Genomic DNA, 19685 nt, shown 5'->3' on the forward strand with positions numbered 1-19685 from the left:
TTGACCGCGGGGCGGGGCTGGGGCGTGGGTGTGGCGGCTGTGCTGGGGGGTCCCGGGAGGAGGGGCGGTCACGCGACGCGGGGCGGTGCGGGTCGCACAGGAGTGCACCCAGGCGGGTGCAAGTCTGGGGGCACCGCGTCTCGGTTCACGCTGCGAGCGATATTGGGACGCGTGCGTGTGTGCACCCTTCACGCGGCGGGGAACTGACTCAAAGTCATACACTCCCAGGCATTAGCGGTGTGGCCGCCGGCCGGAGCGGGTATACGCGAGCCCCTCTGGCGGCGCGGCGGTCCGAGCTGAGCTCCCGCTGGCTCCTGGCCTCTTCTGAACCAGCCGCTGGGTGCTGCGGCGCCTCTCCCGGAGTTCCGGACCCCCGGCTTTGGAAGGTTAGGACTAGGTCGTCTCCCAGCTGGAGTCTCCCCGCTCCAGTACCTTAGTGGAATCCACCGCTGCGAGGCTGGGGCACCGCTGTCAAACTTGGGCGCCAGAGGCCTGCGCTCCCTTTCCGGCCGACCAGCACCCCTAGCCCTTTGGTGCACACCCTCGGCGTGGGAAAGAAGTCCCTGGGTGTCTAAGTAATGACACAGACCGGCAACAACCAGGCGCTGCCCCGAATTCTGGCCTGGGGGGAGCGCAGTCCGAAGGAGAGGCAGCAGGGCTGGGCAAAACAGACCTGGGAGGGCCAGGAAGTGTTGGGGAGGCCCAGGCTGGTGGCCCTCAGCCACCAAGGCCCCTGTTAGGGAGGGGTCTTGTCTTGGTGGCTCTGCTCTGGGAGATGTGAGTATACTATTGGATCAGAGGTGGGGACCGCACCTCTGAGAGCCACCGGTTCCCACCCTGCAAGCAAGTGCTCAGTCTGACTCCCAGGGCAAGCCTGATGCCAGGTCCCGCTGCAGCGTCTGAAACAGTGGCACATTGCAGGTATGTCCACCTCTCCCTAGGGCTTCCTTGCTCAAGCCTTTGTGTCCCACTGCTCAAGTAGCGCAAGAGGTTGGCTCTTCTCTTTAGCTTTGGTTTATGTGTTTACTTAAAAATCCGTATTTCAGAATCGAGAAGCCAGGCGCAGCCCAAGCTCTGGCCCTCCTTGAGGCTCAGGATTCAGGTGCCTTACTGGCCTCCATCTTGGCCGAGAGAAGAAAAATCTAGCCTTCTTTTGGGGCATTGGAGGGGGATGAAGGAGAGAGGGTGGATTCAATTCCTGGCATCGCTCTCAGACCCACGTCCTCACTTTGGTGCCCCTTGCCATTGCCTCGGTGCTCTGCCTGGGCTGAGTCTGAGCATTGCACCGGGCCACCTCACTAAACTCTTCTGATAGTTTCCCAAAACCTGGAAGGTGGCCTTCCACATGGCTGCCCAAGAAGTTCCACCAGGACGTGCAAGTAGAAGAAATCTTTTCTCTCTTTATTTCTATCTCATCCTTTACAAGTTCTACATACGTCTATGGTACAGGATTGTATTTGCACAGTAGCAGAGTATATGTGTATAAGCCGATGCATCGATCTACTTTGTGAGTGCACACTGAAGTTCTGCCTCTTACTGAAGAGGGGAGTTGATCAGAAACGTTTGCAGAGGGCTGACCGGAGGGGAGAACTGAACCACTTAACCCGCCCCTCACTCCCTGGCGCCCTTGTCTTCCGGGCTTCACTATTCCTCCCCTCCTGATGCCTCACCTGTGACATCGTTGCCCTGCTGCCACTCAACTTCCAGCTGCTGGAACATGCCCTGCGCTTTGGCTTTTGTGGTCTGCAGCCCTGGCAGAGTCTGTCTGAGGGCCCATCCTTCCTTGAGCACCTGGCAATGCAGATGCCCCCAGCTCCCCTTTGAAGCTTCCCCTGATGCTTGCAAGTCCCAAAGTGTCCTGTAGGTACCTTTAACGGCCTAAGTCACTCTACTGTGGTCATTGTTGAACTTGCCAGTGTGTTTGTCTGGACTATACACCCCATGAGGCCAGGCCCACGTCTTAGTCATATCTACATCCACAATAGACAGGTCGATTTACCTGGCACTGAGGGACAAGCTGGGCCCAGTGAGGTTAATCGGTCATCTTCGCAAGGTCAGGTGTGCCGACCCCACTAATCGGCTTGAGCCTCCTAATCCAGCACCAGCAGGAAACTTCGGACACAGCAGTGGCTTGGGGAGCTGGCAGGGCCATCTTGGCCGTCCTCCGCAGACTCCGCCTGGGAGGGGATGGGGCAGCTGAGCCATGTGTACCACCCTCTTCCTGCTCAGCACCTTGGCTATGCTCTGTCGCCAACGATTCACCAACCGGGTCCAACCGTGAGGAACTGACGGGGCCATGGGCTGGGGAGGGGGGAGAAACTGCTTGGCTGGGCTACACAGAGCTGCCTGGCCCTCCAAGGAGGCTGAAGGGATTTGCAAGGAATCCCCAGAGGTGCCCCCTCAGAGTAGGGGCCTTGGAGCTCTTCAAAGACACTGGCCAATGTGACTAGGTCCTGCCCAGAAGCAGGAGAGGGAGTCTGGGGTCTGGCCCACAGCTCTTCCTGCCTGTTCTTCCCTCCCACAGAGAGCCCAGTGGAGTAGACGGGGCAGTTTTGGGCAGCACCTTGGAGACAGACTCCCAGCCCCCAGGCAGGTAAGGCAGAAGAGTCTGGGGTGGAGGAGGGAGAGTTCTGCCATGGAGGCTGCCCGTCCGGTCCCTGTCCACGCCTGGGGGTGTACGTGTGTGCGCACGCACTCTATTCTGGCACCTGGCCCCCCTGTTTCCTCTTTGCCTGGTGGGCAGGCTCAATGTCTGTTTTCGCCAGTTGGGGATGGGAGCTCCCAGCCTCTCCTGTGGACCAAAGCTGCTTTGCTTTGCTTTGCTTGTCCGAGAGTGCAGGGTGGTCCCCAGGGTCCTCTCTGCAGAAGGCTCTGGGGGAGTGGAGAGAGGGATGAGGCAGAAGCAGCTCTGCATGGCTTTGCTTGCCTTCCCTTCCCCCTCCCTCTCCCACTGCCTCCTCCCAGCCTCAGAGACTCCACTGCCTGAATGATTGGCTGTCCAGTCCCCAATAGAAGGCGCAGGAGCAGCATGACATCATCAGCACTGAGTATCATTGGCTGGGCAGCCCCTACGGGCAGGACGCTGTCTCCGGTGGACAGAAAGTTAACTCTTCCCTAGGCTGTTCATGTGGCCTGTACAAGGGGTAAAGTTTGGGGAACTTCCGGACTTTTCCTTCCCTGGGTGATCAATGTCCTTTGATGATAGGGCCTCCTATGCCCAAGAAAACATTAAAAAATCAACCAACATTTATTAAGAACATACTGTTGGAAATGTCCTTTGTGCCTATGGACCCACCTAGTGTGGGAGACCTCTCTGAAGAGTGACATTCTCGCCTGCAGAAGTGGCTACTAGCCCCTGGCTTCTCTCCTTCCTAGTGAAACAAAAAGCATGCATGTCTGTGCACCCCCATGTCTCTTTCAGGCTGTGGAACCTGCCTGCAAAGTGCCCCTGAGATGTGTGGAGACCAGCAAGCCGAGAAAACTTGAGCGTTTCTCTATGTCTTGGTCCCTGATTCTCCTAGGTCCCAAATGTCAGAAGGCACACCCGGAATTCCTAGGCATGGGTGGGAAACAAAGACATTTCTGTGAAACCCTCCCTTGACATCTAGGGTAGCTGATCTGATCACTATTACTGATGAAATGGGCTGACATATACAAAGTGACCATCGCTGGGCTTCACACACAGGAGACTGGCAAGTGCTGACTGGTCTTTACTGTTGAGTTTGGGTCTGGAGTTGGGCACAGTTTAAATCCTGGCTCTTCTCTTGCCAACTGAGAGACATTGGGCAAATTATGTAATCTTTTTATTTTTGTGTAAGCTGGGATTAATAACAGAGTGGTGAGGTTTCTGTGAGGTTTAATTAACTGTTAGGAAGCGCTTGGCACAGAGTAACTGCTCAATAAATGCTCGCTATTCTCTTGTCGTTATCTTATACTGATCAGTGCTTTATGCTTCCCTAGAGCTTTCTCATCTATTAACTCACTTGGAAATCTCAGTAGCCTCAGAGGGTTGGCAGGACAAGTGTTTCTACTGCGTTGATAGTAGAAGAAACTGAGGGACAGGGAGACCTAAATTACTTGCTCAAGGTCATCCCCCCAGTTTGTGGGTGACGTGGCACTGACAGGTCCCGGACTTTGGGCAGTCCGTCTCCTCTACATGAAATGGGCCTGGACCTCCTGTCAGGAGAGGAAAGGCCAACTCTGGGACCATCTGGCCAGGCCTGGCCTGGTGTGTGGCCTAGCCAGAAGGGAGCAGTTGCCTATTAACTCCTTGGGACCTAGTGAACTGGAAAACTTGGCCTAACATCTAACACCTCCCGCTGATGGTGGCAGCCGCGGAGGGCTGGCCCAGGGTGGCGAAAAGGGTGACCTTTCTACTCTCCAGTTCCACAGTTGTAAATTCCAACTGGTTTCTCGGGTGATTCTGCCGCTCAATAGTGGGGTGTGAGGTGTGAGGAAGTGGGGCATGGGGTGTGAGGAAAAGAAAGGCCGGAAAAGTGGGAAGGTCATTCCCTCCAATCCTCTGACTCCCATACTTTTCTCTGTTTAGGGAGAAAGAGGCCCTGAAGTAAGGCCTCACCTCCTCAGGAACTGGGACCAGCTGGCCGAGGCAGGTAGGCCAGGGCCGCAAGCCCTGGAGGGCAGAGGGCAGGGCTGGGGCCAGGGAAGAAGAACACGCAAGGCCTGTCCACGTGGGCATAGAGCAGGCCACCTTCAGCTCTGCGGTCATCAGTGGAGGCTGATACCAGGAGGGTGGACTCCGTCCATCAGCTCCTACCTTGAGCCTGTTAGGTTCGCGGCAGGTGGGGCAGGGGGCAACAGTTCATTGTTAGAGCACCACGTGAGATCTTGACAGCGTTTTCTAGGCTTGGGGATGAGTGGTGGTCATGCTGGGGGCCTGAGTACAGTGCTAGGGCATTTCTAAGGGACAGGCAGTCTCTGGACCATCCACTCTGCAGTGCAAGCCCCTGCCTGGGCATGACAGAAAGTGCCCATGTGGTTTGGTTTTCTGCGTCAGCTCAAGTCCTGGTTTGCCCCCTTCCCCAGGGGGATCCTGTGGTAGAAGCAGCAGCAGCAGCAGCGACAGGGAGGATGAGGAAAAGCAGCGCTGAGAAGGGAGACTCCTCCCTTTCAGCCCCTGGACCAAGCCCTGGCTGGGGGGCTCCTGAGGCCAGGCCTGCCAGGGGATGGCAGGAGGGGCAGAGATGCTCAGGGGTCTGGACGGGCTCCCTTCCTCTGAGTCCCTGAGCCGCCTCTGAAGCTGGCTCAGAGGCAGGGGCTCAGTGGGGTCCACTGGGTTATCTCAGCCCCGCAGCCCAGGCCAGGGGCAGGAAGAAGCAGGGCGTGGGGGACTCCAGAAGGACGGGCAGCTGACAGCTTGCGTTTACTCAGGAGGGGCTTCCCCTTCATTCTCTAACTGAATCCCCACAATAACCCATGGAGACTGGTCAGAGTATTATCCACATTTTAGAAATGAGGACACACAGAGAAAGGCTACCCAGCATGGCCTAGCTAGCAAACGGGGGACCGCAGGCTCATACAGAGGCCGCACCTGGAAGTTTGTGGCTGCTCCCTGAGGGATGGGTTTCCCGGCCTGGCCGCCTCTCTGGCAGCCCAGGAGCCACACTGTTAAACCTCAGCTGTGGTCCAGGGCTGTGTGGTGTCAGTTTGCCATGGTGGCACTCACTGGCACGCTCTGCCTGTGGCATGTGCCTCTCCCTCATCCCCAGAGCTCACCATGTCACTGGCTGCTCTGCTGAAATGATCAATAAGACATGCCAGTTGGATCTGTGACAGGTCTGCCTAGAGCTGGGTGGCAGCAATCCACAGCTCGTCCTCTAAATGTGTTTTCAGCGTGTGTGTGTGCATGCGTGCCTGTGCTCCAAATGGGCAGTGGCATGTGGGAAGGGAAAAAGCATGACACTTGTTTTTGTCAGTCTGCTGACTGCTCAGTAACTGCAAAGGCCTCCTTTGCCCCCAGCTGCTCTGCCATTTCTCTCTTTACAATCTGCCCAAACCTGAGCAGAGATAAAAGCAGATTTCCGCTTCTGCTCCCTGAGGTCCAGGCGCAGACCCTGCAGGCAGCTGCTCACGACGCACTTGAAGCCATTCATCTTCCCAAGTGGCCCCCACACGCATGCATCTCTCCTCCCCACGCAGCCCCCGCTGCCCACCCAACGGCAAGGGCTCTGCCTGGCTGGCCCCTGCCCCTGACTTTCAGGAAGCAGGAGATGGGGGAGTTTCTAGACAGCAGCACCTCACACTTGAAGGGAAGGAAGGAAAGGGTGCGATGCCTAGCCTGAGGGGACCCACTCTGAAGCCATGGGGGAGGGGCTGCTGGTCCTGCAGGGAGACTGGCAGTTCTGTGGGAGCCTCGAAAGTAGGGCAGGTAGAGGCGGGGGAAGGGTCGTGTAAGGGGAAGCGCTGTGTTGGGACCACGTCAGAGCTCCACTGCCCACTTAACAGGGGCCGTGAGTTCGTGCCACCTGTCTCAGCTCCTGTCAGCCTGTCTTTCTCCTGGGAGGCACTGGCCTTCCTGGTGAAAGGACTGTCAGGCTGAGGGCCAGAGGGCACTGTTCCCAACAGGTCTTTGTTGCCTGATCCTATCTGTGCATTCATTCTCTGCTTGCCATGTTCCTGTCACTCATCCTTGCCTCTGCTCTCTGCCATTTCCAAGTTGTCTGTCTCTTTCCACTGGTCCGAGGAATTGTCAGGCCAAGGTCACCTAGCTGTACCAGGGCTGGCTCACAGCCCAGACACACATCCACAAAGTGACACCCTTTGCAGCACTGTTCTAAGGACCTGCTCAGGAGATAGTGGCTCCTCCAGGGATCCATTCCGGATGAAGGGAGGGAAAGAGAGGCACGGGCTGCTGGCAATGGGGGGATGTGTCTGCAGGGGCTTGGAGGCTGCTGGGGCCCTAGCAGCTGGGGTCCGTGTGGGCTGGGAGGGAGGGGCTCAGTCCTGCCGGGGCGCAGCCTGCTGTGGAGGGAGCAGATTGTGTTTACACCTTCCCCACACACCCAGCCCGCGCTCTCCTCTTATTCCCGGGCTCTCCCACCCCTGGGCTTTGCACGATCTGCGCAGAGCCTGGCACTCCTCTGCAGAAGGCTGCCAGGGACCGAGGCGCCCCTTCCCCGGTCCACTGTCTCCTGTCACAGAGGTTGGTGTGAAGCCCATGGTGGGGGGGGAACCCAATGTCCCCAGGAGTCCTTCTTCCCTCCCATTTCCTGGGAAAGAGCTACTGCTTGGAAATGGGAACAGGAAGGTTCAGGGCCTTGGTACACAGGCCATGATGGGAGGGAGGGGATTAAGACAGACCTGTGGTGGGAGCTCGGTCACTCCTGGTCCATCTCACAGAGTTGCTCTAAGTGTTAACTTAGATAATGTGTGTAAAGTGCTTAGCATGCTCCGTGTTCAACCTGGGCACCAGGAGGGTTGTTTGTGAGCTGTCAGTTACGGAACAATTAGTCATTTCCGAACAGGTAGTAGGCTCAGAACAGCTAGAGTCACTCACCAGCTCTCCCAGGGCCTTCCCACCCTGTCTTTCCACATACACAATAGCGGGGCGATGGGACATTCTGAAACAAATTAGAGGACAGCAGAGGGGGCAATTGCAGGGTAGGGGCCATCCAGGAAGACCCAGCACCCAGTCGGGCTGCACGAGAGCACGGCCGTGGCCTCTGCGTGCCCAGAACCCCATCCCAACCTCCAGTGGGGGTCTTGGCCTGGACACCTCCCCGCACCTGGCTCTCCTTCCCGGAGTGAATCTCAGCTCCCAGAGAAGACAGGAGGTGATTGCCCTGATGCTTTTCCATCCTCTGTCTGAATGCTAATCTCTCCGCTGGTGGGAGACCGAGTGACAGGGACAAGGCTGCTCTGAGCTGCAGGGTGGCCGAGGGCAGCAGCCGGGACCAGGGAGGTGCTGTTGCCTGCTTCTTCTGCGGCTGAGATTCAGGGTGGCTGCCAGTCTCTCCTGGAGACGGGGACATGACCAGATGGCTGATGAGGTGGCTGGGTGGGTGAGAGAGCAAAGGAAGCAGCCATAGCAGCTGCAGCAGCTGCTGTCCTGTCACCCTAGGGTGCAGATGTGACCTCGGGGAGTACCTGCCATCCCAAACGTCTGCTGTGTGTAAGTGGGCAGGCTGGTCTGGGTGAGGATAGGTGGCAGAGGCTCTGTCCAAGACCAGGTGGCCATGTGCCTGAGCTGAGGCAGGCACCATGGTGTGAGAGCAGGGCACCCCACTGGTCCCACAGGCTCCTAGGACCCCTCTGCAGGAGCCTCACTCTTAGGAAGAAGCCCAACATCTGGAGCTAGAGGAAAGTAAGGCTTCTGTGGGAGCCTCAAAAGGAGAACGTCCAAAGGGCTTACTGAGGTTTATATTCATACAATAATAACGATATTACTAATATTATTAATAATGGGTAACGTGTCTCAAACACTTATTATGTGCTAGGCACTGTGCCAAGTGCTTTATTTATAAGCATCGTCTTCTTTATAAGGCAGGAACCGTTCTTATCCTCATTTACCCAATAAGGAAAGTGAAGTTCACAGAACTTGCTCAAGGTCACTCATAGCTAGTAGTGCAGCCAGGATCTGCACCTGGGCAACGTGACGCTAGTGGGACACCGACAACCTGAGTCTGGAGCCCATGTGACCCCTCTCCCAGGGCCCAGGAATGAGAGCGGTGGCCACACCCCCAGACGCTTTTGCAGGTGGGCTGGGTGGGGTTTCCCAGGGTTATTCTCATGGCTCTTTCTTCAGGAACTTATCTTTGGAGGGCAGACCAGCCTCTGGGCCCTGAAAGGTGGGCGAGTCCTTGCCTGCCAGCCGAGGGGAGTGAGGAGAGCTGCCTCTCCAAGATCTGCTGTCCCCTCAGGGAGGAAGGAACGGCTGTTGGCCAGGGTGACAGACAGTGAGGTCACCACTCACAGCCGGCCACACTGTTGCCTCCTTCAACCCCAGCGAGGGTTGAGGGGGCAGATTAAAGAGGAAGGTTTTGTTTTTGTTTGGTTTTGCATGGGGAGGGCCCAGGGCATGGGGACCAAGGAGGTGGCTTCAAGAGGGACCCAGTGACAAGCTGGAAGCAGTCCTTGGACCTAGTGACTACAGGCTGCCTCTGTGGGATACATATGCCCCCTAGTGGGCATTAAGACTAGAAGGTGGCTGAGAAAAAGAAAACCGATTCACTGAGGGACTAGTACCTGTGAGTCTGGGGAAGAACGGTCAGTCCTGTCTCTGTGTGGACGGAACCCCCCCAAACACACACAGTATACCATATGCAGAAGCCAGCTGATCTAAGCATTAAAAGAAAGTATGTAATTTATTCAACAAGCTTGTATTAGCAGCGTGTGTTTGCATTGTAAGGAGTGTGTTAGGAGTGATGCAGCAATGAAAGAGTGCCAGTTAGTACAATGGAAAGATCCCTGCCTAGGAAGCAGTTCTGCCAGGTGAGCGGCTGCCTGGGCATGTGACCTTTCCTTCTCTGGACCTTAATTTGCCCATGTAATAAGCATGTGTTGAACCCAGGTGGGCCGGTGCCGAGGCCATAATGACCATCTTCAGGAAAAGAACTGTCTAGTAGAATGAAGGGGACAGGCCTCTGGGGGCCTCCCAGATTCTCCCACTGCAAAGAGGCTAAAATGGACTGTGTCTGGAGGTGCTAGCAAAGACTCGCCACTCAACAAACATTTGGGGGTGCCTGTGTGCCAGCCACTGTGGAGACCAAATGAACGAAGACTTCCTGCCACAAACGACCAGAAAACAACATACAAGAAACAGACCCTTGACAATAGGCAGCACACAGACAGTGACCCCTGACTGCCTCAGCGTCTACCTCAGACAGTTCCTGCGTGGGGCGTGGGGAGGGGAACCCGAGCAGACCACAGTGATGTCGCCCAGCTGAGGAGACGAGACCAGAGCTCAGACAGTGTGGTGCGCCTAGGATTTACACACAGGTCAATGGGATCCAGAAACGGGTGCAATGAAGGTGATTCCATGGAAAAAGGGGGGGCCTCTCAATAGAATACAAAAAGCACTACCCATAAAAGAAAAACGGCTTAATTGGACTTGATCAAAATTCTTGGAAAGGGACTGGGAGCAAATATCTGCCAAGCAAAGACCTGAGAAAGGATCTGTATCCAAAATATCTAAAGAATTTTAACAACTTGATATCAAGAAGACAACCCATAAAAAAGGGGAGAGTTTTAATAGACACACTTCACCAAAAAAGTATACGTGTGCTCAATAAAAACATAGAAAGATGCTGAACATGGTAAGTCATCAGGGAAATGCAAATCAAAACCACAAGATACTACTACACACCCCCCCGGAACGGTTCAATTAAACTGACCACCATAGGTGTTGGCGAGTGTGTGGAGCAACTGTAACGTGTAATAGGTTGCTGGGGTTGCTTACAGAGTGATGTCTGCTTGGCAAACCAGTTTGGCAGTTTCTTATGAATTTATCCATGAGGAATGGAAACATATGTCCACAAAAAGATTTGTACCAAAATGTTCACAGCAGCTTTATTAGTAATAGCTCCAAACTGGAAACAACCCAAGTATCCATCAACATGTGAATGGCTAAACAAATTGTGACATATTCATACAATGGAATAATAGTCAGCAATAAAAAGGAAATGAACTACTGATGTAAGCCACAACACGGGTAATTGAGAGAAGCCAGACACAGAAGAGTACCTACTATATGAATCCATTTATATGAAATTCTAGAACAGGCCAAAGTAATCTATCGTGACAGAAAGCAGATGGGTGGTTGCCTGGGGCCAGGGTTGGATACGGAGACTGACTGTAAAACGGTATGAAGGTGCTCTTGGGAGTGGTGACAAATTCTAAATCATGACAGGTTGTGGTCACAGGGGTGGATCCAGGTATCAGACTATTGAACAGTACATTTTCAATGGATGCGCTTTAGTATATATTATACCTCAATAAAAGTGACATAAAGAGTTAAAAACAAACAAACACTAATGAAGACCTGATCCTTGTCTTGCTCACAGGCTAGTGGAAAAGCCAGATATGAAAACAAGTCATCATAAAACAGTGAGTATTCAAAGAAGTACAGTCAAATAACACGCGCTCTGTTTATCGCATGCTCGCCTTCCGGCGGCCCATGCTAGGCCTTTTGCAGACATAAGCCTGACAGAGTCCTGAGAGGTTCGGATGCCATCCTCCTTGTGTTACAGACAAGAAAGTGAGGCTTAGACAGAGGGGTAGTCATTTGCCCAACTTTACTCGGCTAAAACCAGCAGAGCTGGGCCTGCCTGCAGAACACGCCTGGTTGTGCCTGGTTCCTTGAGGATGAACTCAGAGACTGCCTCAGCGTCCCAGGTAAGACTTCAGAGGAGGAACCGAAGTGTGAGTGGGGGTCTGCTGAGCAACAAGAGGACAAGCGGAAGGAAATTTCAAGGCAAAGGGAAGAGACAGCATGAGCCAAGGCTATCAACAGCTGTGAGAAGGCAGGGCTTTCTGGGAACCGAGACGGGTCTAGAAAGTAGCAGAAGAGGTCGACAGAATATTACATAGTCTTCAAATTCACTTATTTGTAAAAACTCCATTAGCAAAACATGTTCTACCGTCACAGCGTATTTTTGTCAGGGAACCCAGCACAGTGGTTAAGACCACAGGTTTTGAGGCTGGATTGCCTGAGTTGAGATCTCAATTCTTCCACTTAGTAATTATCAGGTTGGTGCAAAAGTAAATGCGGTTTAAAAGGTTAAAAATAATGGCAAAAACCGCCATTTTTGTAGTTGGTGCAGTTACTTTTGCACCAATATGTTTGCACCTAATACTTCCCTGTTCTGCACTTTGGCTCCCGTGGGGGAGAACAACAGGGTTGTTGTGAGAGTCAAATGAGATAGTACAGATAGGTTTAAAGCCATCAAGTGTATACATGAAATATGCACAGCTTTTTGTATGTTAATCAGATCTCAATAAAGTGGTTTCAAAAAAAAAAAAAAAGGTACTTAGAGAATGCCTGGCCAGGAGCAAACACTTAATATGCATTAGCTGCTAAAATGTGAAAATATGTGTCTCTGAATCGAAACAAAAGGTTTGAGGCAGGGGGCTTCAGCACTGATTATTTGAGCAGTTCAAAAGCATCATGAAGGACTCATGTTCTTTCCTTCCACTCTGCCGTCACAGACCTTCAGCTCTTGCTTTGAAGCAAGCCTCATGGATGCAAGATGGCTGCTGCAGTCTCAAGCATCACATCTTCACGCGGTCCCAAAGCCAGAAGAGAGGATGTTGTTTTTAAGAACAGGAAAACTTCCCCGAACTTGGCAGACCTGCCTGCAGACCTTTTCCTGAAACAATTACAGGCAAAGGGAATCGATTTATCCTATGAGTCTGGTGCAGACTAATCAAGATTCGCCCCTTAGGGCCGGGGAGGGACTTGCCTCCCCTGAAGCACATGGCTGCCCAGTTACGTTCTGTTCTGTCTGTAATCTGGAGGAAGAACAGCTGCAGGACTGGCAACTAACAGTGCCTGCCACACAGATGTCACTGATGCCACTGCTCCCAATGTAAACAGGCAACTGCTTGGGATACACCTACCCTCCTTTGTGTTTTTATTAATACAATTAAAGATTCCTTTCCAGGTTAAGAAATTAACCTCAATATTCCGGAGACTCTTGTTTTCTGTTACTGTGGGTTTCAGACACCTGTCAGTGAATGGAACTCAGTGAGCCCACCACTTGAACACAGCAGGCCAGCTGACTAGATTTCCCCTTTGCACACAGAGCTGGGACCCCTGAACAGCACTGGGGACTCCTGCTCTGTTCGGCTTGTGATCTACTTCTGTCACTTACCACTAGACTGTGCGGCTCTTTCCATGCCAATAAATACAGGTCTATACTAGGCTGAATAATAGCTAGATAATAATTCCACCGTATGCAAAACGCCAATGTTTTAGACCTCACCAGCAACTGAGTGCAAATGAAATCACAACATTAACACTCAGCCTCAACAGCTCTGAGCCCTTGCTTGCTCGTTCGGGAATTCTGATGCATTCTTTGAAGTCTCCCCCAGTTATTTGGGGATGACCTATGCAGTGTATCTGACATGTCCTTAGGCACAAGTCCTCTCACAGCATTTTGCTTCCACCTCTTGGCCACTGCCCAGCAGCCTGTGACACTCCCATCTGCCGTGAGCCTGCTGCTGTTCTACTAAGCAGGCCCAGAGCCTTACCATCTTTCAGAAAGCAGCTCCTGCAGCCTCTCCTCCTCACTCTTCCTACCACAAAGTGGCTCAAAACACAGAAACAGGTGCCCATCATCCCCCCACCTTCAACCTCATCTCCGGTTTCATCCCTAACCACTCTCGCAAACACACAAAAACCTTCCCTCCCATTTCCAGCTCCCCCAAACCAAAACCCTTATATAAAAGATCGATTTATATGCACACACAGTGCAGTACAACTTAGAGGTAAAAGCACAGACTCTGCAGGCTGAGATCAAACCCTGACACCCCCAGTTAGCAGCTGTGTGAATCTGGGCAAGTTACTGATCTCTTAATGCTTCCGTTACCTGATCTGTATGTGGGGATCCTGACAGCGCACTTCACAGTGCAGCGGTGAGGATGAAGCGATATATTCCAAGTGTTCAGTAGTGAATGGCGCTTAGAAGTGCTATGAAGTATCAGCTATCATTGTTTTGCCTGCAGCAGGTTACTTGGCTACTACTGTATTTTCACAAGTGCTTTTGGCAAATTCCACACTCGCAATTCTGCAAGTCTGAAATGAAAGGAGCTTACTTTGCAGGGAGAGAACCCTTTCTTTCAGTATGATACAAAATCACGTCTTCAAGGGTAGGAGAAACTTAATGATCAATTTCACAAGACAGAACTTACTGCTAAGTGGGTTACTGATTATTTGTTGAGTCCTTACTGTGAGCAGAGGCAGTGGAATACCAACTAGGCACTGTGAGGAAATTAAAAAGAAAAAAGTAATAATTAAAAGACTCCTCCAGCCTCGAAGAGCTTACAATCAAATTAAGAGAGTCAAACTGAAACAAATGTGGTAAGTTGAAAATAAGCACCTGCAACATATCACCACACACAGACCATAATCTAGCCTAAACACCACTGAGTGCACTGTAAAGGGTTGACAAAAATGGGGAGAGAGTAATACAGAAAAGGCTTCCTGGTCTTGCAAATTTAAACTAACTTGCAAGTAAGTAGGTGTAAATTCTGCCCCCCTCTAATTGTTTTGCCTTATTGTTATTTCAAATATGAAGCCAGGATGGTTGCCTGAAAAATAACATTCAGAAGTAGCAGGAAAAAACAAGAATTAGCAGTGGGTGGTACATTTCTCTTTGTTCGTTTCATAATGCAATTAGTTTTCCTTCCCGGCATTAAAGCCACACACAGGCAGCGGGACCTGCCAGCGCACAGGCTGCACCACGGGTTCGGGGTAACTTAGAACTGCTCCAGCCCGCCGCTCTCGGGCGCCCTCTGCCGCCCGGGCCTCACCGACCTCGCCCCACCTTGAAAAGCAGCTGAGCGGGAAGTCGAACCATTCCCTGGGAATCTCCCTCCCCTTCACTAAAGCCACCAACCACCCCAGATGACCCCTCCCCGTCCCAAATAAAAGCCACAGAGCAGTTAAGAAGAAACCGAGTCGTGCCTCAGTTTCCTCATCGTTCTCCCCAGGGAGGCCTCCTCGAACTTTCTGCGCCCCCGCCTCAGTCTCGGCCTGGGACAACCTGTGCACTCAGTACCTAAAGCGACCGTCTACCTTCATTGTCTAAGGTGCCCTCTTCACAGATCAGGCCTCCCACCCCAGGCCCTCTACCGCCCCTGGTGGTGGCCACCACCGTATGCCCGGCTGAGACTGCAGCTACCACCAGCCGCGGCTGTTTGGACTACATTTCCCATCAAGCTTGTTCCAACATCGCGAGAGCTCCAGCGAGACGGCCGAGAAGACGTGCGCGCAGGCGCGGCGCCGCTCCCTTTCCGCGGCCGGCCTCATGGCTGGAAGTCATGGCGGCTTCTGTCCGATTCGAGGGCGGCGAGCAGCCTCGGGCCTTTGGAAGTAAGTGAGGCTGCGGAGGTGGGAAAACGGGGTCTTCCTTGACGCGGCGCTAGTACACTTGGCCTCCCTTTTATCAGAGGCAAAATGGTGACGGTAAACTGGTTACCCTCCTTAGAGGGTTGTTGGAGTAGCTGAGGTACTGGACGAGAACACGCTTTCCAGACGGCGCGAGTTTTTATGATTGAAGGGAGGGAGCCCAAGTCCTCCTGGGGGAGAGCGGCCCTTCCAACCTGCAGCCCCAGCGGCCCAGGCCCTTCCAACCTGCAGCCCCAACCCCCCTGCCACGAAGTGTCCTACACAGTGTCCCTGAGGGTCTCCCAGGGCCGCCTCCGGGCGGGCTGACAGTGGCAGGCAGTTCTTAATTCACTTCAGGAGTGTCAACGTCTGAAGGCTTGGTTTCCTCCTAGAGGCCTTGAGAACGGCCCCAATCAGTAGTTCTTACTTAATTCTACAGATAATGAACAATGGGATTGTAGACTTTGGAAAGCTGTAATTTTACAAACGAACCCTTCATGTTCCTTTTTTTTCTCCTTTCTCCACAGGCCTTTCTTTGCCATCTGCAGAGACAGCAAGAAGCAGACCTGCAGGTTGCAGCTTAAAAGTAATGAATGGAGCCTAAAATGAGTAAGAATGGGTGCAAGCAGGACTTGGGTGGGCACCAAAAATGAGAAACCAAGAGGGTGTGAAAGCCTATCACATGCAGCGGCCTAATACTTTATTCTGCAGTTAAGTCCAATTCTGTGAACAAATGTTGACAAGTCCAGAATCCCTAAATGAGGAGGGTCTGTGCCACTCGGTGTCCCTGTTTAAAACCAAAATGGATACCACTGCATTTTGGGTGAAAAGAGCCTTGGAAAATGAGTTCTGGTTGCCTGGGGTCTAGAAATGTTTGTTACAGGTTGAGCTGAGGATGATTTAAAGTTATCCCTGTCTGAAAGGACGTCTTTTGTGAAGAGTCCTGACTTGCTGAGGCTCAGCTTTTTAAATGCTGTTCTTGAAAATAAATACCTTGATTGTTTCTGTCAGAATGAAAAGGATGTCATCTACATTTTTCTTTCAGATTAAATGTGTTGGCTGTGGACTTGGACAAAAGTCACATGAAAACCATCATCTTAAGATGTTCAGCGTAAGGATCTTTGTGATGAAATTTCTATAAATGGTAAGATTTTTAGCTCTTTCACAGAGTTGCATAGGCTCTGATCCCTTTAAGTATTGGTCGGCTAGATTTTGGAGATGTGTGGGTCTTTCAGGATTATTACTGTCTAGATAGGGAAGTGGTAAAGAACTGTGTTTGCTAGGCTCCTTGCCGAGCAGTCTCACAAGCAGTGTTTGTTACAGTAATTGTCGAATTAGATTAGACCAGTGGTTCTCAGCTGGGGGCAGAGGGTGTTACTGGGATGTAGTGGATGCCACGAAGTGTCCTACAATGCCCAAGACAGCTCCCACAACAAAGAACTATCCACTCAATATGTCAGTAGAGTGGAGGTGGAAACTCTGTATTGTATTAGACCAGGGGTATCCAAACTGCGGCCCGCAATCCATTTTTAATTGGCCCGCAGCAAATATATTTAGTTTACTTAAATAAACCAGGTGAGGCAATACGTACTTCACCTTGAGTGAGTGGCCCGGCTGTTTGTGTATTTTACCACATATGGTCCTTGGTAAAAACGTTGAAAAAAGTTTGGACACCCTGTATTAGACTTAACTTGAGAAATGTGGACTCTGGTCTCAGCCTGTTATAAGATAACCGCACCAGAGCCTTACTTCTTCATTTGTAAAACAGAGTTAGTCCTTTTCAAACCTGGCTATACATCAGAACCACCTGCAAAGTGAAAATGTATACATTCCCGGATCCCACCTCCAGCCATGATTAAGAATGGCTCTGGAGTGGGGCCCAAGAGTCACGTGTGGCAATATAATAGATCAGATCTACTTATAGCTCAGGGATTTTTATTACAGCAAGATTATAGTACTGGCTATTTTTAAGTAGCTCTCAGGGCGGATCTATAATCCTCTATCTTAAAAAAACAAAACAACATGCTTGCTGTGCAGGATCGCTTTGTATACAAAGGTGAGTGAAAGAGAAATGACCTTGTGTGATGTCATTGCCTCTTGGTATCAGGTAGGCTTTGTGCGGATGGCCTTCAGTAGGCTTCTGAAACGAGTAATCCTCGCTGTCTCAGGCACTTTACTGATACTAGAAAGAAGAAAGACACTAAAACATATATCCCCTACTCAGCTATCAGACACCTTGTGCTGAGGGATTCCCATCTTTACAAGGAAAGGAATTGTCAGTGTGTCAGGTGGGGTGCTGGGTCCATCTAGCACTGGATAGAGGCAGTTTTTGCCCTTGAAGGAAAGCACATTCTAATAAAGTAGACAACACTGAGAGTCCTCACGAGGAAAGTAAAGCAGAATTTGGCAAGAAAAAAATAAGTTGGCCTGTGCTGTGGGCTGGCAGGTTGGTGGAAGCCGAGTCCATGATGATGTAAAGTTATCCCTGTCTGAAGGCCGAGAAAGGCCTTTCTGTGTGGAATTTGGACGTCTGAGACTTGGTTTCCCAAGTTTGTTTATGAAAAGTTTGGGCCTGATTTAAAAGCGAGCTGCTTGAGAGGTACCTGTGCATAGCTTCTTGAATAGGTTTTTCTTTTGCAATTTCTCCTTATCAAGGACAGCCGCAGCCTCGGTTTGTGAGGCGGAAACGGATTCTCCAGAAGACACTTAACCAGCAGCAGCACGTGTCCGCTGCCCTGGACGCGGTGGGCTTGTTCTCGTGTATGTAACAGGACTTGCCGAACGGCTTGGGTGGGGTGTTCTTTTTGCTTCCGCTACCCTGGATTTCGGCTTCTGCTAAGTGGCAGGGAGACTTTAGCATAGGTTTGTCTTCTTTTCTAGATGTCTGCAGTGTGAGACAGAACTGAACTTCTTTGCCCGAAGCAAGTGACGATGCCTCTCCTGTTGCTGGTGAGCTTTCTGTTTCCATCTTACGCGTCCCTAAGAAGCCCCACAAGCCTGTGATGGTTGGTTATCCCTGTCTGAAAATCTCGACTGAGGGAGAACAATCTGTTCTGAGGCTTCAGGGTTTGGTTCTGTGCTCTTAAAAGAAGTTCGGGCTTTATAAGGGATCAAGTGGAATGGACTCTAAAGGGAATTTTGTGGGCTCTGCTGAGACCTCAGGCTAGTGCATCATCCCTCTACAACTTGAAAACCAATGGTATGGCTGTCCTGTGACGCATTAGGCCCCTTGATTAATGTCTCTGAGGGTACAGGCAATAAGAGGTGGCAGAAATGGGCAAGTGGCCCAGATTTGGTTTGGGTTCTTATTGTGGAAAGAAAGAGTGCTTGTCACATTTCAAGAAAATGAATGTGCTCTTTGAAGTAGGCGGAAATGTAAAATATATGCCAGCTGTGGCAGTGAGAAGATTTAAGGGCTGTCTGACCTCTTGCCTCTGTACCATAGCCTGACCCTCAGGAAAGAAGGGATACTGTGGCACTGACAGAGCTCTTTAGTTTCTAGGTGCTTTTTTAACACCAGGGAGCTCTCCTGGGTTAGCTCAGATCCTGTCTGAGTGGCATGACTGGCATGGGGCTTTTCTTTGGGCAGCACGGGGCTAGGCTGCTTGGCACATGAGGAAGAAAGTAGGGAAGTGGCTCTGGGTAGGGAGGGTATCTGGCTTTGTTTCCATTTAAATGCCAGGCTTGAAGTGGGCACAGATCACCATTTCTATTGAAATCTGGAGGTGTGTGTGGGCTCTTTATATTTAAGGTGAAGTGTTTGTTCGGTCACCAAGGATGCTACAGAGTGAAACAAACCGAAAGGGTGTGCGTGTTATCAAGGAGGGACATGGGCAAGTTTTACATCCAGAGGGGGATGAATGTAAATGTCCTCAGTGCTCATGGTTGTTCTTTGCTGGCCCTTTCCTAACACTGCTCCCTCCAAGGACCGTCTCCTGAAAACGAGCTGTGGAGTCATCTGAGCCTCACCGGCCCACATTGGAACTATCTAATTGCGCTGTCGTGCCCTCAGCACACACATAAACCTCATAATGGGTTAGAATGAGTGCCTCTGTGGTTGCCTTTTGCCTGGATTAGCTGCTGCTTTACATTTAGCCTTCAGTGTGAGTCACTTAGTTGGCTGTTACATCAAATGATTCTCCTTTGGTTTTCCAGGTGGCCTCCCAGTGGTGCCAGACAGGATCAGCAAGCCTCTGCCGCTCGTTGCTCATGTCTGTAAAGTAATTCCCCAAAAGGAGAATCATTTCAGAGTTCTTTGGACCTTTATCTTCAAAAGGAGCCAAAGAATTCGAGTGACAGTGAGTGAGTTTATCCCAGAAAATCTTGGGCAGTTAGTGAGATAAGAATGTTGATAACACCACTTTCGTAATCATGTATCGGGGGGACTGCGAGCGATTGTAAATTGAAGGTAATTAACGTGTATATGCTCTTTTGTGGGAAACAAGGGGAAAAGGTGCTGGGCCTAGAAAAACATTTCTTGGGAGTGGATTTCCTGTGAAGTCAATGTGTGTCCTGGGCTTAAATTTTGAAGCACAAATAAAATTTTTTAAAAATGACTCACTGACATTGTGGCATCAGATTGAGGCCCACGTAAGAACAATATTTCATTCTGTGACTC

General features: G+C 51.4%; 2 protein-coding genes and 2 non-coding genes across 39 annotated transcripts in view; all 4 read left to right on the top strand.

The window, feature by feature from the left end:
- Positions 1-158: 158 nt before the first annotated feature.
- PRCD (photoreceptor disc component) lies at positions 159-12639 on the top strand. 25 transcript variants are annotated; one of them, XR_016023017.1, is made up of 6 exons: positions 159-921; positions 2525-3143; positions 3422-3696; positions 4554-4613; positions 11022-11352; positions 12166-12639. XR_016023017.1 is itself a non-coding variant. In XM_074319440.2 (4 exons), exons 1-3 carry the CDS (start codon positions 2204-2206, stop codon positions 4569-4571), a joined length of 165 nt encoding a protein of 54 aa, XP_074175541.1. In that variant the 5' UTR covers positions 929-2203; the 3' UTR covers positions 4572-4613; positions 12166-12639. The 25 variants fall into 25 exon arrangements, 2 of the variants coding, with proteins under 2 accessions (XP_074175541.1, XP_088658541.1); XR_016023019.1 differs by having other exon boundaries at positions 3522-3696; XR_016023022.1 differs by lacking the exon at positions 3422-3696 and having other exon boundaries at positions 4550-4613; positions 11022-11064; positions 11208-11352.
- Positions 12640-14917: 2278 nt separating this feature from the next.
- Positions 14918-19685, top strand: part of METTL23 (methyltransferase 23, arginine) — a 121068-nt gene continuing 116300 nt past the window's right edge. For 4 of the 12 annotated variants that reach the window (XR_016023033.1, XR_016023032.1, XR_016023035.1 and 1 more), the window contains exons 1-5: positions 14918-15052; positions 15595-15676; positions 16113-16211; positions 17723-17827; positions 17948-18016. The gene's annotated coding sequence lies outside the window, so the exon portion shown is untranslated. Of the gene's footprint in view, positions 15053-15594; positions 15677-16112; positions 16212-17722; positions 17828-17947; positions 18017-19222; positions 19624-19685 lie in introns of those variants that run through there. The other 8 variants (XR_016023031.1, XR_016023038.1, XR_016023037.1 and 5 more) reach the window with 5 other exon arrangements.
- Positions 15952-16029, top strand: LOC141569039 (small nucleolar RNA R38). Its single transcript, XR_012492433.1, has one exon. It is a non-coding gene; the product is annotated as a small nucleolar RNA R38 (small nucleolar RNA).
- LOC141569040 (small nucleolar RNA R38) lies at positions 17525-17608 on the top strand. Its single transcript, XR_012492434.1, has one exon. It is a non-coding gene; the product is annotated as a small nucleolar RNA R38 (small nucleolar RNA).

Source organism: Rhinolophus sinicus, chromosome 12 (assembly GCF_057876585.1).
Source record: "Rhinolophus sinicus isolate RSI-liver-muscle chromosome 12, RSI-T2T, whole genome shotgun sequence".
Classification (NCBI taxonomy): Eukaryota; Metazoa; Chordata; class Mammalia; order Chiroptera; family Rhinolophidae; genus Rhinolophus; species Rhinolophus sinicus.

Coding starts and splice junctions, on each gene's coding strand:
- PRCD (XM_074319440.2), top strand. CDS start 2,204: ATGTGTACCACCCTCTTCCTGCTCAGCACCTTGGCTATGCTCTGTCGC. Junction 2,278..2,524: donor TTCACCAACCGGGTCCAACC/GTGAGGAACTGA, acceptor TCCCTCCCACAG/AGAGCCCAGTGGAGTAGACG. Junction 2,594..4,549: donor GACTCCCAGCCCCCAGGCAG/GTAAGGCAGAAG, acceptor TTCTCTGTTTAG/GGAGAAAGAGGCCCTGAAGT.